This window comes from Anopheles coluzzii, chromosome 3 (assembly GCF_943734685.1).
Source record: "Anopheles coluzzii chromosome 3, AcolN3, whole genome shotgun sequence".
Taxonomy (NCBI): Eukaryota; Metazoa; Arthropoda; class Insecta; order Diptera; family Culicidae; genus Anopheles; species Anopheles coluzzii.
This window is the reverse complement of record NC_064671.1, coordinates 35,835,298-35,856,377: the sequence shown is the minus strand read 5'-3', so window position 1 is coordinate 35,856,377 and position 21,080 is coordinate 35,835,298. Positions and strand designations below refer to the sequence as shown.

The 21,080-nt window shown below is 44.5% G+C and overlaps 2 protein-coding genes across 2 annotated transcripts in view; one reads left to right on the top strand and one right to left on the bottom strand.

Moving 5' to 3' along the window:
* Window positions 1-218: 218 nt before the first annotated feature.
* LOC120958712 (protein dissatisfaction) lies at window positions 219-16,632 on the top strand. Its single transcript, XM_040381690.2, has 7 exons — window positions 219-451; window positions 5,670-5,750; window positions 5,821-5,982; window positions 13,601-14,604; window positions 14,678-14,776; window positions 14,890-15,112; window positions 15,311-16,632. The coding sequence occupies exons 1-7, from the start codon at window positions 442-444 to the stop codon at window positions 15,640-15,642; spliced, it is 1,911 nt and encodes a 636-aa protein (XP_040237624.2). The 5' UTR covers window positions 219-441; the 3' UTR covers window positions 15,643-16,632.
* Window positions 15,016-21,080, bottom strand: part of LOC120959115 (glycosyltransferase-like domain-containing protein 1-like) — a 23,017-nt gene continuing 16,952 nt past the window's right edge. The window contains exon 6 of the transcript XR_007452737.1: window positions 15,016-15,126. The gene's annotated coding sequence lies outside the window, so the exon portion shown is untranslated. The remainder of the gene's footprint in view (window positions 15,127-21,080) is intronic.

Genomic DNA, 21,080 nt, shown 5'->3' with positions numbered 1-21,080 from the left:
GAAAGAAATGATGTCACAAGGTGTCGTTATACCTTCAACGGGCTTCAGCGAGATGTGATTACCAATTTCGGGTACATCCCTTTCGAGCGTCTGGAGTGCGTGTGCGTGTCTGTTCGGTTTTTTTTTATTATTTCGATTTTGCTTCCAAAAATAGAATACAAAAGTCAAACAAGAACCTTCAGTTTAGATGATGAACGTGTGGCTTTGACGCTAAAGTGACAAAACTTGCGACGGAAAAGGATATATTTGTACAGCTGAAAAAGTCAGCTTTAGCCACCGCGAGTGTTGTGCGAGTGAGTGAAGTGTTGTTCCAGTGTGTATTGTTTTGTGTGTTTTCGCGACGGGAAAGAACTGCCGGGCTTGGAATTTAGCTGCCTTGTTGAAGCCTTTGGGGCAAACAGGCTCACGGTGGATTTCAAACTCATTTGGCAACCGCGCAGAATGGGAACAGGTACGGATTATGCCCGAAGTGAGTTCGTAGTATATCATACATTTTGCTTCATATTTATGCTTTAATATATTGATAAGACTAGTCTTAACATGGGTGTATCCGTGTTGTGATTCAATCGTTCGTTAAATCAAATCATTGATTGTGTTGCGTTTTGCATAGCTTCAGGAGTATACTTACATGTGGCGATTATTTCTTAAGCTATGCAATCGGCATTACAAAACGCCTCAGGTAATGCAATTTACATTACATTTTCTCATGATAATAGCATCTTTAGTAGCTACTAAACAGGATAACATACTAAGAAATCATATTTTTTTGTTCGATGTCTGTTTTTCAATTATTTTCTATGAAATCAAGATTATATACAGGATTTCGAATCATATAATGACTACTTGATCCACACGGTGGAATGTTTGAAATGGTTAGGGGATGTTTGCAACGTTGCTATGGAGGTTTGCAGGCATATAGGGGAATCTGTCAAACACTTAGGAGAAATGTGCAAAACAGCTATGGATTTAACCAAAGTCTATATAATACAGAGGTCGAGTCGTCCAGAACATTTGATCAAAAAGCGTGGGAAAGTTTTGACAGCTGGATGAAAAAGCTTCAATAGTTTCATCGTAGCATACATTGAGGTTTTAGTTGTTGTGCATGCAGTGGTCTGAAAGCATTTTCGGCCATTATTACATCGTTTTTTGTAATATTGTACATTAAAAAGTTGACGAATATCAAGAAAAGATAGAATTATAGTGAAATTATCAATTACAACAAGATCAGTGCCCGAAATTACGACGAAATCATGTGCAGCTCAAGAGGGTCAAAGCTAAGGGGCCAGATTTCTGATTGTGGTCATTTTTAAGTGATGAATTACTGAAAAAACTATTATGCCACGTTCATGAGAAAGAAATGTATAGTTAAACTAAGTTTTGAGCACAAAATGCACAATTAGCCCTTAAAAGTGTATGGTTGTTTGGAATCGTTTGTGAACGCTTTTTCATCTAAATGTCAAAAATAAGCTTTCAAAATGGTGGACCAAAATCGAGCTATGCATCGACCTCTGTATTATATGGACTTTGGATTTTACCTAGATTTTTTCAAAAAGCACCGCGTGATGATTTAAGAGTTTGGAATGATTAAACACATGCTTTAGGATCCTTAGGAAGAAATTGTAATTAATCCGTGATAAAATTTATTCGCAATAACTATTCACTATACTGTTTCCTACGTCCTATCCGATTCAACATTCAATTTTTCTATTTCTTCACATCAACATTTTCCGACGTATTTAATTATAAAGATGCTATGTGTTCAAAGTATTGGAATAAATCGTTTGACAAATGACTACCACCAGGCAAATGCTACTAGATTCCAGGCTGGTTCTTGGAATCAGATGTAATGAGGGTAATTAAAGAAGAGGGTAATTTGATTACAAGGTAGTACTGAACCCCATTTTAAAAATGTTTATTTGAATAAGAGGAAAAATATTGCTGCAGAGAAGAAATAGTAGCGCAAATTTAAATTACAACTGAAATATTATTTCCTGCAAACAATAAAAAAACATGTGTTTAATAACTCCAAACTCTTCAATCATTCCAAACTCTTGAATCACGCGGTGCTTTTTGAAAAAAAAAAATAGCTATAATTTCTACAGTGCTACAACCGAGCGCTCCATGGCTGGATACAAAACTCCATAGCTGTTCCGCACATCTCTCCTAAGTGTTTGACATATTCCCCTATATACCTGCAAACCTCCATAGCAACGTTGCAAACATCCCCTTACCGTTTCAAATTTCAAATAAAACAGTAATTTTAGAATCACAAGCCTTCGGTTTCTTTTGCAACAGTTCTTACAGTATTTATTTACTAGTTTATCATTTAAAATATTTGAATGTAATAAAAATATGTGAAATATTTACTAAATTCATTCTGCATTCAAGCTCAAAGAATCTATATTCTCTTAATCCTCATATCAATTGAATTTTAACAACATTAAAAGCCCTTTTTGATGCACAAGAAAATCCCATCATTTGCAACAATGCGTAACAATTTACTGGCACAATGACATCGATTTAAAAGAAACATACGTTATAGCCACATTACACATTATCCTGCCCACTTCCTGGCCTACACGCTCACAGGCACACCCTTCAACTTACTACAATGCTTCAACTTCACAACAAACACACCCCAAACTCCCTCCTCGGAATTGCACCGTAAGCACCAGTTTGACGCACCATCGCTCGAATGTTTTTCTATCGGCGTCCGGTACGCTCGAGAGCCGGGAGACTCTCTAGGTCCCGACGCCTTTCCACTCGCCAAATCCCTGCGTAACGAGTGTTTTCCTTTCCCAAATATTTAAAATTAAAACAAAACAATCGTGTGCTCTCTCAACCCCCTACCCATGTGGAAGTTGTGGCAGGAATACGGTGTGAATATATAAAAAAAGGCAAGGAACCACCAGAAGTGCTCCGTGCTCCGTACCTGCTTGTACGTCAAGCTCAAGGGACAAAGTACCATGATTTTTGGAAAGGCTTCTGGTTTTATTTTTCTAAAATATCAAAAACTTTCAACCCATTGCCATTAGACACACCTACTTCCTTTTCTTTACGAGGACGAGGTCAACTTCCGCCCCGGCTAACCAAAACCAAAGACAAACGCCAACAATTCTATGGTGCTTGGGGCCCACTCACTCAAAAGGCCGTAAGGCACGCTCCGGTTGGTGTCTCCGGAGTGAGGGGGATTAGAAACGCAAATAGCCTTTTCTTCCCCTTCACTCTTCCTCTTCCTAAATTTCGAACGGAACTGAAGAGCCGAAGAGTCAGTGTACTCTACCGGGAAAGGGTTTCGTCATGAGCGCGGGGGTTTTCCACCCCTTTTTCCCGTACCGGAGAGACCGAGTGTGAAAGCCATCTCGATAATCGATTCGAGTGATGCAAGCCGACAACCAGCCGACCGGAAGGCGTTAGAAAAACATGAATTAAAATTTTGATTAATTTTTCAATGTTGATTTTGCTCCAACGATCACCTCCAATCCCGCGTCCAACGATCCCTCCAATCCCTCTCGCAGCCATTGGAACACCATAACCTCAAAGCACGTAGTATCCGTAGTACGCTCGGGATGTGGAATCGATGCCAGCCAACCGAGTCGATCGTTTGTTTATTGAATGTTTACCTATCACCACCCTCGTCCGTACCGGTGCGCCTCGGCTGCCAGCCTTTCCACTGCAAGCATTCACACATACAGAGGGGATAGGCATGGAGGCGTCCACTACTAACCAGACGCCATTTTGTCAAAAGGTATGCCCCAGCGTATCACATCCCAATATCAGAAAGTTACGCTAGGTTGCACTTGCACAACTTCTCCCCGTTCGAGCGGTTGCAGCAAGGATGCCAATTGATTTATTGTGCCCAATACGACCTCTGTACGCTCCTTTGTTTGAACGGATTGATCGAGCATGTGCATAGTAGTGTGCGCGCGTGTGTGTGTTTGTATGACCGTTGTGGTGTGACGCCATGTTCGCTTGTCGGCTAATGTGTCCTCCGGTCCGTTCCAGGCGGGCAGAGAAGTGGCCGTTTGGTTTGATTTGGATGTCAGATCGATATATGATTCGTGCCAGGCCGGTTGGGTAGCTCTGGTCCTTTCCCGATTGTAGCGTGTATGCACACCATGCAAACGGTATGCAAACATTTTCCTTTTGTCGGAGCCGAAAAGTTGGCACACGGGCGCACAACACGAAGTGCATGGTTGAAGGTGGTATGATTGGTGCCGTGAGTTATATGGCTTTCTGAATGGAACGCTCAGATTCAAATGTAAATCTCACTGGTGGTAGCTTTCATGGGCGTTGTTTCCGGTAACAACCAAGAGAAATTATATTTTTATTTTACAGACTAATGTATATTTTCCATTTAGAACTGTACCACACTAAAGTGAAATCACAGACAGAGATAAAACTGGTGGCAATAAGAGCGGAATAAGAGCGACTTATAGTTTATAGTATTATGCGCCGAAAGGTATGCAATTTTAATGACAAAACGTTGCTTTTTAACCACTAAATTACAGCGCAGTCAGTCACTTGTCTAATATTACTGAAATTTAAGAACCAATAACCTTTAAATTACGATAAACAATACGACCTAATTTACGTATCATATTTGCTACTAGACTGAGATTGACCCATTTTAAAGCGTAAAGACTTCATCGGTCCCTTTTTTCTTTTGTAAAAAAAACACCCATCTTCATCCAAATGATGTTCTGCCCTAGTGCTGAAGCGTGAGAAGTGTTGCCACACGTCAAATCAAAATACGAAAAGTAAACGCAAAGACAGAGCATACCATGAGCGGTACAAGCAACTGAAGGATCATGCGACGCAAACGGCGAAAAAAGAGCAGGCAAATGAGCATGAGACATTGTAAAAACAATGGCATTACGCCTAGAAAATGCCGCGCTGGCTTACGGCCGTACCCGTGGCCGTAAATGAGTGTTTTCGCAAGCCATGATTTCCATCCCATTGAGGCACGTTTTGTGTCCCTTCGCTACACACACATACACACACACCAAACGGTCAAATTGTCTACGCGTGTTGACTGTCCTGAATCCTCTTAAGAGGCAGTCGGCCCGATGCTGTCCCGAACAAAAAAAAGGCTTGGCTGACTAAATAATTGCTTTATGTTTTTGCTAACACTTCGCACCCCTTTACCAATCTGAGCCTTGAAATGGAAATGGGTTCCTTTTTTTCACGCTGATTTTGTTTAACCAACAAGAAAAAGGTCCGATGCGGAGGTGAGAAGTGAAAATTGAGGCTCGTTCGTTTAGAAGCAACAAAAACGAACCAGCCAATGAAAGCTCATTAGTCAGTGATTTGGTCGACAAGAACGTAAGGAATGGCAGGCTCGGGCATTTTTCACTTCTCACCTCCGAATCGGTCCGCGTGATCCGTTTTTGGTTGAAGAACATCTCAATTATGTAGATGTTTATATTTATGTAGATGCCTCAGTGTAGTACAGAGCATGAAAATGCCATCGTTTCCCCCTTAAATGTTATAAACGCGCCTAAAAGTATGCAACATGCATATCCAAACACCTAAAAGTATGTAATTTACATTGCAATAATAATCTTATAAGTATCTAGTTTCATTTGTAGCGATACCTTTCATCATCTTCTCATATCTAATCGTTATTCTTCTCGTTTGTTTCCATCTTTCGCACCTGATCTATTGAGGTGACAGATTGCTAGACATACCGTGCAAAGTGTGCGGCGACCGCAGCTCGGGCAAACACTACGGCATCTACAGTTGCGATGGTAAGGTCTTTGTAGCGGTGCGGTCAATGTAGCCATCTTTTTACAACCCCTCTTTTCTCCTCTCGGGCAGGTTGCTCAGGGTTCTTCAAACGCAGCATCCACCGGAATCGGGTGTACACGTGCAAGGCGGCCGGTGAGCTGAAGGGCCGCTGTCCAGTAGATAAGACCCACCGTAACCAGTGCCGTGCCTGCCGGCTTTCCAAGTGCTTCCAATCGGCCATGAACAAGGACGGTAAGTACACGGCACGACACGCTTGCCAAGAAGTGTTACCCTCCGTGAAGGTTTTGCTGAACATACGCCCAGTGAGGTGAGGACGTTGTTTGCGTATCGTTTGCATTTACGCATCGGTTCGCGTTTAGCAGTGATTACGCTGTGATGGAATGCTAATCAATTCCAAACGGTTGCGGTTTTTGGGGGTGGGTGACGACGACAATTTTCCTCCCCACTGATCACACAAACAAACACACACGCACGGAGACGGAGTGTCACTTCAGGAGGCTGACTCAGGGACGCCGTTCAAACGAACGCTGGCCTAGCGTGTAAACACAGCTGTCAGATTTCCACCAAGCGACCAGAATCCACCCGGAACCAGGCGGCACCGTACGGGGGCATAATCGGCATTTTCCATCATTTTACGCCTCGCTTTTTTTATCCGCACCATCCGCTGCCGCCTTGGCAAACACAGCAAATGAAGCGTTCCATTACATTTTCCCAGCCCACCGCTGTGCCAGCAGCCCATCCGTGACGTCTCCATGACCGTGATGGTTCTGTGTAGCGCCGCGACGGTTTACTTCACGGTGCTGAGTTTCGTACCATTTTTTTGTGCTCATTTCGTCCCAAGAAACAGTCCCGGGGCACGATCCGGGCTAGGCGTTAAGAAGCTTGTCGCCAATTTGTTCACCATCGCGAGTGCGGGGTTGGGAAATACAAAGGCGGACGCTAAGTGCGGGCATTTGATGGAAAACCAAAAACGGAATCCCTGTAATCCCGCCCCCCACGACTGGAAAGCGATATTTTGCAGTAATGTCGCCTTTTAGCGGTTAGGCGAGGCGGTGTGTGGTGGCCGATAAGCGATAATGTTGGCACATTTTGTCATTCTGGAAGCCATATTTCGTGTCGCATGATGGGGAGCTTAGGGAGATAAGTAGGGTATGAAGAGGGGGAGCTTTTTTCTCTCTCCTTTCCATTTCGCTGCAATGGGGAGATTGTTAGTGATTGAGCGAATCGAATCGAATTTCATTGCGATCAAAAGGTATGTGGATATGTTTTTTACGATTATGGTTAACGTATCATATTTAGAAAATATGGAACATATTTTCCAGAAATATAAAAGATTTTTTTAAATTAATCGTCGTATATTGGGGTAAATATTCAATCTTTGAAATATCAAAAAGACATCTTGAGAAGCGGATTGCATAGTTGTAGGCGTATTTGCAATTGTAGTGCATACTTTTAGGCGAATTTGTAATCAATTTTCTTGCTAGGTTTCGAAGCCATTACCCAAGTGACATTTCCTCGAAATTGTATTGCCATATCTGCTCGACTAGCACTCGATACGCCTGAAATTGTGGATTTGTGTGTGATCAACTGTGTTGAAAGCGCCAAGGTTTAGTTTATCCGTATTTTACATTCATTCATTTTACATTCATAACTTTGGTTATCGATGAAGAACGCAAGCAAACTTTGTGGGACGTTATTTTGTGAAAATTCGGTGTTTTTTCAAAGTATAAAATGGCTAAATCACTTATAATATCGATAAGAAACGTTATTTGCCGGCAAAACTAGAAGAAAGAAACAAAAAATTCGTGTCACAGTTGATGTTATCGGGCTTTTTCTAAATTCCCTTCAATTGGTGCAGTTTAAGGGAAGTTTAAGGCTCCCGTTTAAGGGACTTTGCTCGAATTCCCACTTTTTCATGCTCGAAAATGTCAATTGAGTATGTTATACCGCGTATCTAATTGTCTACTGCGTAATTCTCCATTGTCCAACCTCTGAGTACAAGCGTTTTCCTATGTTCAAAGACAATCTTGGCAATAAAGTGCCTTTGCTATATAATTTACATTACATGTTTGGTCTATTTAGTAATTTTACATGATCCAACGCTTGTTTCGGAACCTCTTTCAGGTTCAGTTGCAAAACCATGATATTTTTCGGTAAACTCATGTGTTGACGAAGCAAATTTTGTGATGCAGTTTTTGTATAAAAATTAATATTGCCAATTATGTTCTTACTTTTGTCTTGCCGCACTAAAAACTCTTCAAACGCTACAATTCACTACCCTAGCGTATGACCATTACATTGCAATTGTCTTCTCTTTATCGTTCTATTTCGAGGGATAAAAGAGAACGCTTTTCTTTCCCTACAATACACGTACACGTACGCTTAAACGCTTCACATTGTAATCCAGTCGGACCGCTCCAAATGTTCACAATTCAACTTGTTGATGACCATTGTCCAGCTAATCCACCTATCTCTATCACACACACAAGCACAGCCTTCCACGACAGCTGCTTCGAGTTTTGCTGGATCCCACACCGGGGCAAGATTGACCAAAAGAGGGTCGCCCCATCGAGCAAATCGACCCATCGGTCAATCGATGAAGCATCGTGACGAATCGCTCGTTGCCGTCTAACGAACCGTAAGTGTTCGCGAGGCGTAGCGAATCCTGTGTTGACCTCGATGGCTAATGTTGTACCTTTGCCGTGTTACACTTTGCTCCTGGTTTTTTTTTGCGCCCCGCCAGTTGATCCAACACCCACGCGATTTCCGAGTAGGAGAATTAGAAATTCTCAGTTGGTCCTGGGTCCGCTGCATTCGTTTCCCCATGTTTGAGAGATAGAGTGATGGAAGCTGCTGCTGCTGCTGCTGCGTATCGAGGTTTTCCCAATGCCGTGGGAACCTGGCTGACTGTTTATGAAGTTTTAATGCCCCTCTGCCACAGACCGAAACCAAAAGCGTAGAGTAAAAGAAAAAAAACAGTCCCCCGGAAAATGAAGGGAAATGAAAAGCCGAAACATAAAATTTCAAGGGGTGAAACGATGCCCCTACTTTGCCCATATGACGCACGCCAGGGATATGTGCTCATCGGGATGAGAGATTGATCCTCCTGTACCTGTGCGCGGTGGAGAGGAAGGGCAGCGATAGAGAGAGAGAGCAATTCGTTGCGCTAGGTGACCGGGATGAACCCGGAAATGCATCCTCACATACACACGGAGGGAAAAGCATTAACACCCTCGAAGCGAGGGTACAAAAGTGGGTTTTGTTTTGATCGCGCACCAAATTAATTATAAATTAGCTAATTTCGCTGTTAAGCCACCCGAGTGCTTTGCCGGAGGGATGGAGTGATGTGGCGTGGGTGATTTGAGCCACAACAACTCCATCTCATGCCCCTCACTCGCAGCACTCTCGGTGAAGTGTGGTGAATTTTGCTCGGTCACGAAGGCGAAACAGGGCAGCATATGTGTGTATGTTAGAAACGATTGGCCAGAGCATGTGAGAGCATGCATGTAGCAAGTAAATATTTATGTCCTCGCCAAACACGCCAGACACCACCCACACACACACAAAAAGGGTATCGCGTTTTCAGTTGAGCGCGGCAAGCACCACACCAAGTGTGCCGATTCCCAGCGATACTTTACCGATACCCGGGTTTTCGACCCAGCACACACCTACCCTTAACCCATCCCTTCATCTCATTAGAAGCCATTCCACCGCGGGGTTAGTAATACCAGGCGGCAACGGCAGCAACGGCCAAACAGTGTTGGGTTTTTGCGTGCCGTCGCGGGCGGGTCATGAATCTTTTTGATGATGCGAGATATTCAACACCACCGCCACCGCCAATTTCCTCTTATGTTTTTCATCTTAATTCGCGCACCCTGTCGGGTGTTAAGCCCGTGGTCGGCTTTTCCACATCGCTGCCCCTTTCATCGCTGCTGCCGCTGAAGGTATTCGGGTGGAAAACAACGACACATATCCGTAAGGTTGGTTTCATCGCTTCAAACAACCCATTCGAATGTTTGTATGTTTGCCACCCAGAAACACACACACATAAACACGCATGCGAAATGTTGCAATGTTTCAATGATGCCGAATTTGTCAGACATTTACGGGTTGTGTGTGTGTTCCTCACTCCTTCATTCCCAATTCCTGGATCAGTTGTACAAGCGTGTCCATACAAGCGGCGGCAGATTAGGAAAATCTGCACCAATGCACTGTGCTTGCAAACTGTGCTTGCACCGTGTTTGCTGGCGTGGCTTAAGCGGGAGAGGGTAGGAAGATTGTTTGGCGCATTCAATATTTACCCGTCAAACGATTTGATGATCTTTCGGCACTTATTTGTCGTTTCCCGATCGAACAGCCAATCATGCATGCAGGGGGGTGATGGTGTCCGTACGCTTTGTTGTGGATTATTATATTTGCTCCGCGTTTAGAACATTGAAAGAGAGGCACTCGCATTGAAATATTATTTGTAGAGGGATAAAATATTATTCTACTGATGCTGCACAACTATTGATAGGCAGCGGATGGACATCTAATATCTGTTGCCGCTTTTATGCTAAAAAGATTCGAGATAGCATCATTAGCTCGGTCGAAAATGGTTCTTTCATTGATTTTCATGGCATATAATGGCAAAACATCGTATGAATCATCGACCTGAACAAGACAAATCACATGAAATGTCCAATCAGTAAATCAATTTTGTCTTGCAAATTGCCTACATGTAGGCGTATTCAATGCAATTTTTGCTGACTCTTATTAACTAACTAACGAACAAAGTGTTATCAGAGTTAACTTTAAAGAGGCGTCGCAAAAATCACAAAATTGCATATCTCTTTCATCAATGGTTTAAATTAATGTATTTTACAAGAGAGCAAAGCGCCTAAAAGTGTGCAAGGAACGTGTGTCATAGGGAACATAATTAGTACCATTTGTTGCGAATTACATAGTAATTTTAACCAATTGCATTACTTCTAGCAAAGATGGTTCACAGTGAATGTCAGGAGGTAACATCAAATCATCTAATAAAGGAATTTATATCCCTTGATATGAGGTTAGAACAGGAAGACCATACACATTCCGTCCTCTCCACAAAATCCATTCTTCTGTCATTTTAGCTTTCACGGATCCCTTTCACTCGCTCAGCAAATGCTGGTCCCTCTTAGCACGATTACCATACCAGCATGCCTGTTAGCTTAACCAAATTGCGAATAAATCACATCGTCAGCCTCAATACCGCCATCATTTGAATGATTCTTCCTTCTTTTCCACCTTACAATCCCCCGAATTCATTATTCTGAGTCTAAAAGTTGAGCAAGATTTCCCATTAAGAACCAGTGTCCCGCATCTGTGCCGGTCGCTGCTACAGTTTACCGAGGATATTGTCTTACCGTACACACACACACACACACACACACATACCTTCACTCTTCACTTAGCCACTAACGGGATAAGAAAGTCCCTCATGTGTAGTAGCTAACCAAGCAAACGAAGGGGCACACCACGGTACGGGGGTTCTAAATTTCCAGCTTAAATTGCACCACACCACAACTCCAACTCCTTTGGAACATCGAGGTTTCTTCGCCCAGGCCCGGGTTCAATATTTGAGTTTGAGGTCTTGCTCCTTCTGCTTCGTAAGAGTTTCACGCACAAGTGGATCGTCACCGCACGAGCAGAGAGAGGGGGTACAAGTTTTGCATAAAAGTCTTAAGTGTCGCAACATCAAGAAACCAGGAAACCGTTTGATTCTCGGTTTTCCCTCGGTGATACCGGGAACTAGTGAGGAATGGAGGATGGAGGGGTATGGAGCGAGAAAAAAACTTTTTAATTCTTCAGGCTCACAGCAAACCAAACCCCTTAAATTATGCTCGCGGCTCGATATTATTTCCACACTTTTGGTTTCGGCTACTCCAGCAAAAACGCTCATTACATGGAAAGGATTAAAGATCCTACGGCGTCAAAAGTTAGGCGCAAGTAAGTGTCGGCCACATAGCGACCCTTCTGTGTGTCTTTCCTTTCATTGCCTTAAGCGGGGTAAAAAGATGGGATCTTGCCTTTTTTGTCTCATGATTTTAAATCTGACAGAATCTGTTTGGACTAAAGAAATGATCCGAACTCGAAACTGTTCCTCTCTAAAGAATGGATACACTTTTGTTAGATCTTTGTCCATTTTTTCCTGTGTCTGTATTCTTTTAAATGAAACACATCACCTCCTTCTATTTATACATTGGCTTAATCCCTCCCTCCTCTTGGGAAAATCAAGCCCAAATCGCTATTCACACCATCCGGAACACTTGACATTGCCCGGAGTTGAAAAGTAAATCGCTCGCAAACATTAAATTTCGATCCAAAGCGCCGATAAAAAGGATTATGCCCACTTCATTGCAAACGCATCTAATACGAGGCTTTCCCCTTCTCCATGTAAGATGCTTTCCCCTCCTATCCTTAGCCTCTTCCTCCTTCGCGACCTACAGAAACGCGGTGGTTTTTTTTTCTTGGTTCACCTCCTATCCCTTTTGCCTCTCGATCAGCTGTCGGCTTTCCCAGGGCATTTCACGCACTGTCATGTGTTAAGTCATGTGTCAAAATGTTACAATACGCACCACCCCGCAACGAGAAGGTGTACAGGACGGGGGCTTGCGAAGGTGTTTTGGGACGTAGGAAAGCACAGCATCCCTAAGCCGCTTTTCACTTTTCCCGTTCCTAATCAAGGGTGCTGCTCATCGAAGTGCCTATCATGACGCTCATGATTATGATGATGATGATGCTGATGATCCGAATCGATTGCTATTGAGCTCATCGTCATGGGTAGCAATTAACCACACCGGTGCCCGTTTTCTTGTTGCGGTGCTAGTAATCGAATAAAATTGCCACTCTATCTCTCTCCCTTTTCCGAAAGCAAATGAAGTGTTAAACGCAAACAAAACTTTTCGGTAAGATAATTCTACGGGGACGAGGTGCAGTGAAGCGTTCTAGTGAAGCAAATCGAGCACAAAACCCCGTGTCCGATCGGTTTTGTGTAAAACGTTGTTTATTCGATCGTATTTTTCACATGACCTAATTGTGATTAGACAATTCCCTGTGAGGATATCAGTGCACGATAAGTTGTCCAAGCATAAAACACTGGTTAGGACGTTTTGTTACATCGCATAAATGCAAGGAGATAAAATAAACATGTCACACTCGATAAATCAATGTGATTGTTTCTATATACAGCCTGAAGGTAAGCGAAAGGGTGCTTTTAGGTAAACGTTATTATTTGCCATAGGCAACATACAACCAAAGACTGCCTAACTTATGGCCTAGCGAAAGCATTACTAACAGATATAGATCCCGTTGAATAATGCGCTCAAATGCATTCAATTCACAGAAAGTTTAATCATGTTCCGTGTTACTGCAGTTATTGTTTCAACAGAATCCAATTAAACTTTTTCTTGTTACTCGGTTGTAACATATAACAAATCGACCAGCGAAAACAAGATACGAACACAATCGAAACCGCTTGCGGGCCATCCAATTGAAAAAGTGCATTTGAAGAATCGATGCAATCGCCTCGCTAAATTACAAGAAAGCGAAGAAAACAAGTTGCTTCCATTCGAACGAGAACTAAAATTCGAGAGCGCGAAAATGGATTAAACCACCCGAGGGCAAATGGAGAAACGAACGCAAAAAAGTTCTTCCGTGCCTTTGGTTTCACCATAACCTCCTGCCAACTTTAATTTCCGTTTTTAATGCTTCTTATGGTAATGCAATTGTACAGCTCATCAAAGCTCAAAGCAACTAGCTCTATTTCTGTATTACTCGCTGACTAATTAAGCTTTGCTGCGCTCTTTTTTTCCCCCGAACTGTATAGCCGTCCAACACGAGCGTGGCCCGCGGAAACCGAAACTCCAGCACCTGCAAACGAACGGGGGCCACCCGGGCCATCCTCATCTGGCCGGCCCGTTCGTGAACAGTGCATCGTACGGACACGCAATGTCCCACTTCCCGCCCGGGCTGCACCATTCCGCAATGGCCGGCTCAAACGCGCTGCTGCACCATCCCCAGCCGCTCTCCTTTGCACCGCTCGGCCACCATATCGGTCCCTCGTTACTGCCGCCGGTCAAGCTGGAACAGAACAAGTTCGAGTTTAGCCTCGGTACATCGAACGGTAGCAACGGTGGCAACGGTGGCGGTGCCGGTCAAATGCCGGGAGGCACGAACCTGCTGTCCCCGATTAAGATCGAGCACGGCAAAATGATGACGTCCGTCGGTGGGTTCGAGTTTTCCGCGGCCGGGCACGTGCAGCACATGTACAAGTCGCTGGAACCGATGCCCCCGTCGCCGACCGATTCGAAGAGCTCGATTAGCGTGGACTCGCCGTCGGAAAGTTTGACCAGCCCGCACTCGACCGTGGACGGCAGCTCGAGCGTGCTCAGCCCGACACCGATCAACGCCGCCAGCCTAAGCCTTCCGTCCCCGCTGTCGCAGAACGGTGTGCTCGACATCCTGATGAGCACGGACAAGTGCCAGGAGTTTATCCAGTACCAGATGCACAACAGTAGTATTGCGTTCCCTGGGTTCACGCCCGTTAGCAGCGCCTCGAGTGGAATTTCGGTCGCACCGCCGTTGCCGCCACCCACGCATCAAGGTGTACCGCCGCCATCGTCACTCGCGCCATCACACCCACCAGGACAGTCTGTCTCAACAGCGACAGCTTCGCCCACGGGACTGGCGCATCCAACACCAACGGCAGCAGCAGTAACGCCACATCCACCACCACCACCGCCACCACTCGTTCCCCATCCGATCGCGCTAACTGCGCTGCCGCCCGAGGGTCCAACCATCATCAGGCTTCCTACCTGGGAGATTTTACAGGTTGGTTTGTCTTACGTGATTTACTTAATTATTGTACCAGTATTTTAAGAAGCGCTTTTTTGCCATCTCAAAGGAAACTACGGCCCGGTTACTGTTCATGTCCGTCCGATGGGTGAGGTGCTTGATCCCGTTCCAAACACTCTCCAAAAATGACCAACACCTACTGCTACAGGTAGGCACACACCATCAGACATTCATCTCTTGCTCGTGTCTTCATCATCATTTTCTTTCAAAATAAATAATCATATGCTTTCCTTTTTTGTCATTTCGCGTTCCGCGGTTCAGGAATCGTGGAAAGAGCTGTTCCTTCTCAACTTTGCCCAGTGGAGTGTACCGTGGGATCTGAGCGGACTGCTCGATTCGCCCCAGGTGCGGGACCGGTTGCCACCGGACGCAGCGACCCAGCTCGAGATGAAGACGATGCAGGAGATTCTCTGCCGCTTTCGCCAAATTTCGCCCGACCTAAGCGAGCTGGGATGCATGAAGGCGGTAATCCTGTTTTCACCCGGTGAGTAGATGGCCCTAAAATGATAAATCAAAGTGCTCATTAGAGGGCATGATAATACTGAATTGATTTCTGAGCATGATAATACTTTCTGAACTGATACTGAGCATAATAATACTTGATTTAACATAATGTTACCCTTGCACCACATGCTCGTAATAACGTTTATCTCGTAATTTCCTTCGTCCCATTCCTATACAGAAACGTCCGAACTGTGCGACGTCCAGCCGGTCGAGATGCTACAGGACCAGGCCCAGTGCGTCCTGTCCGAGCACGTGCGCGTTCGCTACCCGCGCCAACCGACCCGGTTTGGGCGGCTTCTTCTACTCCTGCCGCTGCTCCGTACCATCCGGTCCACCACCATCGAGACGCTGTTCTTCAAGGAAACGATTGGTACCGTGCCCATCTCCCGGCTCCTGATCGACATGTACCAGATGGAAAAGTACACCGATCTGGAGGGTGGCGGTGGCGGTGGTGGTGGTGGTGCAGGGACACCACCTACACCGAACGGTGCCCTTACGCCAAAGGCATAAATCGGTGCGACAGACTTCGGGTTTACTTTTTTTATTTTCCCTGTCCTGTTTTTAAGAGAAGCAGAAAACCTAACCGCGCACAACAGCGCTTCTCATCGCTGTCCCAATTGCTGCAGTTTGCATGTTACTGAGGGTACAAGTATTTTTCCAACGCTTCCGGCTGTTTGAGTTTTATTCCGCACGGTTACAGTTGTGCCCAGGATTGGGGATGTTCTTTTGTTTCTTCCTCCCTAGCTTCACTTTATTTCGCTCAATTTCATGTGTCCTCTTTGTGCTGATTACATGGTGGGCAACAACTTTTTGTCCTCAAGTGAAGTAAAAAAATTGCAGCAAAAAATAAATGGTACTACACCACATCACCATCCCGTCTAGAAATCAGTCGGTGCGATCAGGTTCTCAGAAATGTTTTTATGGCCGTGAAGAAGTAGATAAAAACCACACAAGCACAATTGGAAAAACAATTTAGCTGACCGCGATACCGATGTACGGTGAAATTGTGTTATTTTTTAATTTGCAGAATAAATCTAGGAAAAATATTGCGCGTGAAGAGGAATTGTGCGAGCTGGTTTACTTTTAGACTCACCTACAAAGGTTGAACACGCTTCTCCGAATATAGCGACTAGCGAGATAAGAAAAGTCGAGCTAGCAAGACATGAAGCAGAGAAACTGGTGTAGCGGAAAAATCATACTCCAGTGTAGGTACAGGTACCGTTGTCCAAATGTAATCTGTTTTTGGTACATCCTTTCCGCCCCAGTAGAGCAAACCACAGGCAACCATGATGATGATGATAACCAGTTTCTGTTTTGTAAAATGTTGTACATTTTTAAAGCGTAATTTAATCTAGAAATGAATCAAACATGAACTTATGGAACGGCGAAACTAACGGGTGTTAAATGTTAGCATTAAAATGAAAGAAACGATCAATTGAATGAATCGCTCTGGGGACACAAAGGTAAGTTTTGATGCATCTTTACCAAACTGATAACACCAGTAACTCTAAAATGTGTTGAATATTACACATACATTTAGACAAATAAGTACAACATCTTTTGCTTAGAATTTTCAATGTTTCGTTCTAATTGTAAGTTGTTTGTGTTGAGAAATAGCTTCTTTTCGCCGATTCCAAATCGTTTACCATAAACATCGCAAATCTCTTCGCAAATCCGTAAAAAACATCCCACAAACTACCCAACTGCATGTTTCGCTATTTTGTTACAATCCGCTTACGGTCACATACACAACGCTTGTTGCTTGTTGGTTTCATGTTTCCGGCTCAAACACACCCATCTAACGGAGCTCCTGTCCGTTAGCTTATCAAAAAGGGACTTTCAGACCGAAATGGTAAACAAAATACCGGAACATTAGTACCGCTGGGTGAGAAAAACTTTTCCCTACACACCACTACACGCCACACACTCAACTGGTAAGCGTGTGGAGCGCGCTTGCCAAAGCTGGTTGCTATTTTTCACTTGCCTTTTTTTGTTGTTGCTTCTTCTATGTTTCCCATGGGGTTTTGGTTGCTGTTTTGTTTTTCTTTCTCTACTGCCCGGATTGGATGGGGATTTTTTTTCAACCTTGGACACGGGCCCGGAAGTACAATAAATATTATTTCTGCACTGTGGTACAAGGATCAGTATCGTCAGCTACCAAGACGCACCATCAGCAACATCATACAGTAAGCAAGGAAGTGTACGAAGGATTCTGGGTAAAAGTTGCTTGTGCCATAGCAAACAATCCTGTCACTGACTCCAGCAGGATATGCTCCGTTTCTTCTATCTCTGCGTGTGTGTGTGTGTTCAAATAGTTGTATAACCACAGAAAATCCGAAACGTCCACCACCTGACGTTGCGTAGTTGGGCTGTTGGGAAAATATGTTTTTAGTTTTCTTCTATTTTGTTTTTCTCACTGCATAACTGGTTAGTTGGTTACATTATGTTTACGAAAGGTAAGCAGGGTTATTTTTTCCGGACGCCTAAAGGTTTTGTTGAGTTGTTACAGCGCTTATAAAGATAGTTTGACGAATGAACAAGAGTGAGCTGGGGGATGTTTGATATTTGAATCAGTACCGGCCTCAGCGTAAGTATTTCACAATAATGTATCAATGAATAATGCTCTCTTTATGAAGTTCTCCCCGCTCTCTTGAAAGCTTTATAAACAGCTTAGCAAAAAGTCGATTTGTTTAACTTTAAATGATCAACTTTACCAGGGCAGCCTACACCAATGGAAGCTCGACATCGATTCAGTACGCTTTTTCATTGGAATTGACAATCGGTGATGGCTTGCTAGCGTTTTGACGTAAGATTTTGCACTCAAGTGTCTTCACTAGAAGTGAAGCATCCATCACAAAGAAGATCAGTGTAAATATCTCTTCACTTCTGTAAGATTGTAAGAATGTGCATGTGGTCCAACTTCCGAGCAGGAATCCTTTCAAGATTCATTCCATGTCCAGTGCATGTGTATGTGTCAGTCCATCGATACATCTCACACAGACAAATAATTAAAACCTCAGACCTTCAGCCTCTCACTCCAATTCGGCCCATTGCTCCGAAAGGGTTGCTTGCGGTTTACTTCCACACCGGATACGAGACACGAGACCTAATTCTTTCAACCTAAGCCAAAAACATGATTTTCTAACTGTCTGACCAGAGAGCGTGTCCTGTGATCCGCTTCACAGCGTCACCACACAACAGCCCGAAGCTGAGAAGGAAACGAAGCCCATTCCGCACACAGACGGCCATCAGAACGTCACGTTCTTTGTTGCATTATAGATGCGCGTCCGGAACAAAAGGGCGTGCAAAGTGGAATTTAAATCCTTTCCCCCACTCAAACACCACCTTCCTGGACCGACCGACAGAGTACAACGGGTACCACAGCTAGCGAAGCAATTGCCCATTGAAGACATCAAATTGAACCGTACGAAGCAGAGTGGAGTAACAGAGTTCTGTGTCCAAATACTCTGTGCTGGTGATGTAAAACGACAACTAGATTTTGCTCGATGTACGGGTAGGGTGAACACATAGAATAAGCTATTACAAAGTATTACTTTAGACGGACAAATACCTCGACAACTCGACCTTCGATCCGAGCTGCAGCTTCCATTGGAAGCTTGTCCCCATCTTTCCCCGGGAGAATAATTTACCAGGATCTGAGAGCCTGGGTTTGCTCAGCGGACACAGCCACCATTGCCCGAGACAATGGCCCATAGTACGTAGTCAGCAGTGGACAATAGTACATAACCAACTACTAAGGGTGGTAGGGGCGGAAGGTCTAGTTTTTTGTTGTTGCTTTTCAACTTCAACCAAAGGCTGCCCTCTGTTTTGCCGTTCCAGCTTCTTGATGGATGATGGAGGCATGATCCTTAATTGCCAAGTTCCACCACTTCTGTCTCCCGTGTCAATACAGTACCCTAACGCGACGCTGCATCCCTCTCTAGAGCCTACAGTGCCGCCTCACATTGGCAAAATCCCAACCTCTCCCTGTTGTAACGAGCGCTTTTCTTGCACACAAACACACAGACACACACATACAGACCACACGCCCCCTTTGCCACCATGTGGTGGCAGGCAGCACGATCCTGCACATGCTCTCTGCTACGCACCAGCCCTGCGCAGGTGTTTTTTCCCTGCTTTGTTTTGTTTTGTCGCAACGAGGGAAGTTACACGATTTTGCCGTCGGGATGTCATTTTGGTGCTGGTTCACCATCCGCTTCACAGCCACTGGAATTGCAATTGGAAGGAATAGTAGGACGATGGAGAGAAGGACGCTTATGTACATTAATCGAGGCGTATTGGCGGTGTGTGTGTGTTGGTCGCCCGCCGAGGGAGATACCATTAGGCTCCGCCTACATTGACTGTCGGATGGTCGTCATGGTATAGCGGTGTGTATGGGCTCCCATGGCCCGCCACGTGCGCCTTGGAATGGCTTTTTCCCTTTCTCTGCAGGGCCCAACACCACCATCGCGCGCACCGTCGATGCAAGCCTGCAAGAGCAAGAGAGCGGACCCGGGCACTTGGGAACTTGAACTTTTGGGCTTGATTTTTTGGCAAACCGACCGTGGTGTACGAGTTCTATGTACACATTACATACGGCAAGCTCCCGCAAAAGTCGGAGTGCGCGCCATACTGTGTCGGCAAAATGGGAACCCCGCCTCAGCAGGGTGGCGATAGCGCCCTGCCCAGCCAACGGAAGGTCATCGGAGGACAGCTCTCGGAGATTCAGTTCCGAGGATTCGGTGGCGGCTTCGGTCAAGTTACCCCGGGGTCGGTTTGCGAATAATGAGCCCTTTTGTCAGCTTTTTGATAGCGATTATCGAGAGAGAAAGACACACACACACATAGAGATAGTGGCCAACGAACGGCTGAAGGTGAAGCTCGAGGGTCACCGCGTAACTGAGACATCATCGGCGAACAAAAGGCGTCCATAGGCGTCCAAACTGCCGACGGTGATTTAAGGTAGAAATTACACATGAGATAAACAAATTGCTTTCAAACTGACAGTTGATGTAGGTGTCAAAAACTCACGATATACACATTCACACGAATCAAAGTAGTCCATTTACAGCGCACGCTAGCAAACAGAATGGAGAGCCAGATATGCGTTGCAATATGTATTTGTGTGAGCATTCAATACACACAAAAACCTCAACATCAAATGTTATTGATTTTCGTGCAAACATTTTCAATTATCATCATCAACTTTAGACTTCCCATCAAGCGGCACAACACATGCAAAACTGACTGCCAACTAACGGCAAACAAAAGGTCCCTCCTTTTCTGTCTGCCCACCACTCTGCTTCCACCAGTGTTAGGCATATTTGTTCTATTTCAACAAAACAACACGAATGTACCATACCACGCGCGGTTTCGATGCTCGATACAAAGCGCCTCACCACCGAATGGCAGCGAACAATGATTAGAAATGAAAGCAAATGTCCTCCACCACACACATCTGGGAGTATTTTTAGCTAAATAAATCCATGGGACCTCTGTGGAGCCACAACACAATGACAACAGAGTATGGGGGGGATCGGAATTTTGTTTTTAGGAGAAGAAGGTGGCTGCTATACCACAAATAATATTTCACACATCACTATTGCAGGATATGCAAATATTGTGTGACCTCGTCGCAGAACCCCGGGCGCCAATGGTTTGTTGCCAACGGAACCCTGTTGTGTCAATCACTGGCAAACGGGTTTAGAATTTGCCCGCATACAGGAACAATTGCGAGTGGAAAATTCAATTCCACACTGATTAAAGTCCTTTTTTTTGAATGAATTGTATGAATTTATACAACAGACAAATGTTGCACCATTTAGGGTGAAAAAAGTGGAGTTTCGGCATTCGGTAAAAATCAAAATCTAGCTCAATGTCTAAAAAAGTTCATTCTATTACATAATAAAGTAATTCTCGAATCTTTAAAGAGCAATTTTTATGAAAGT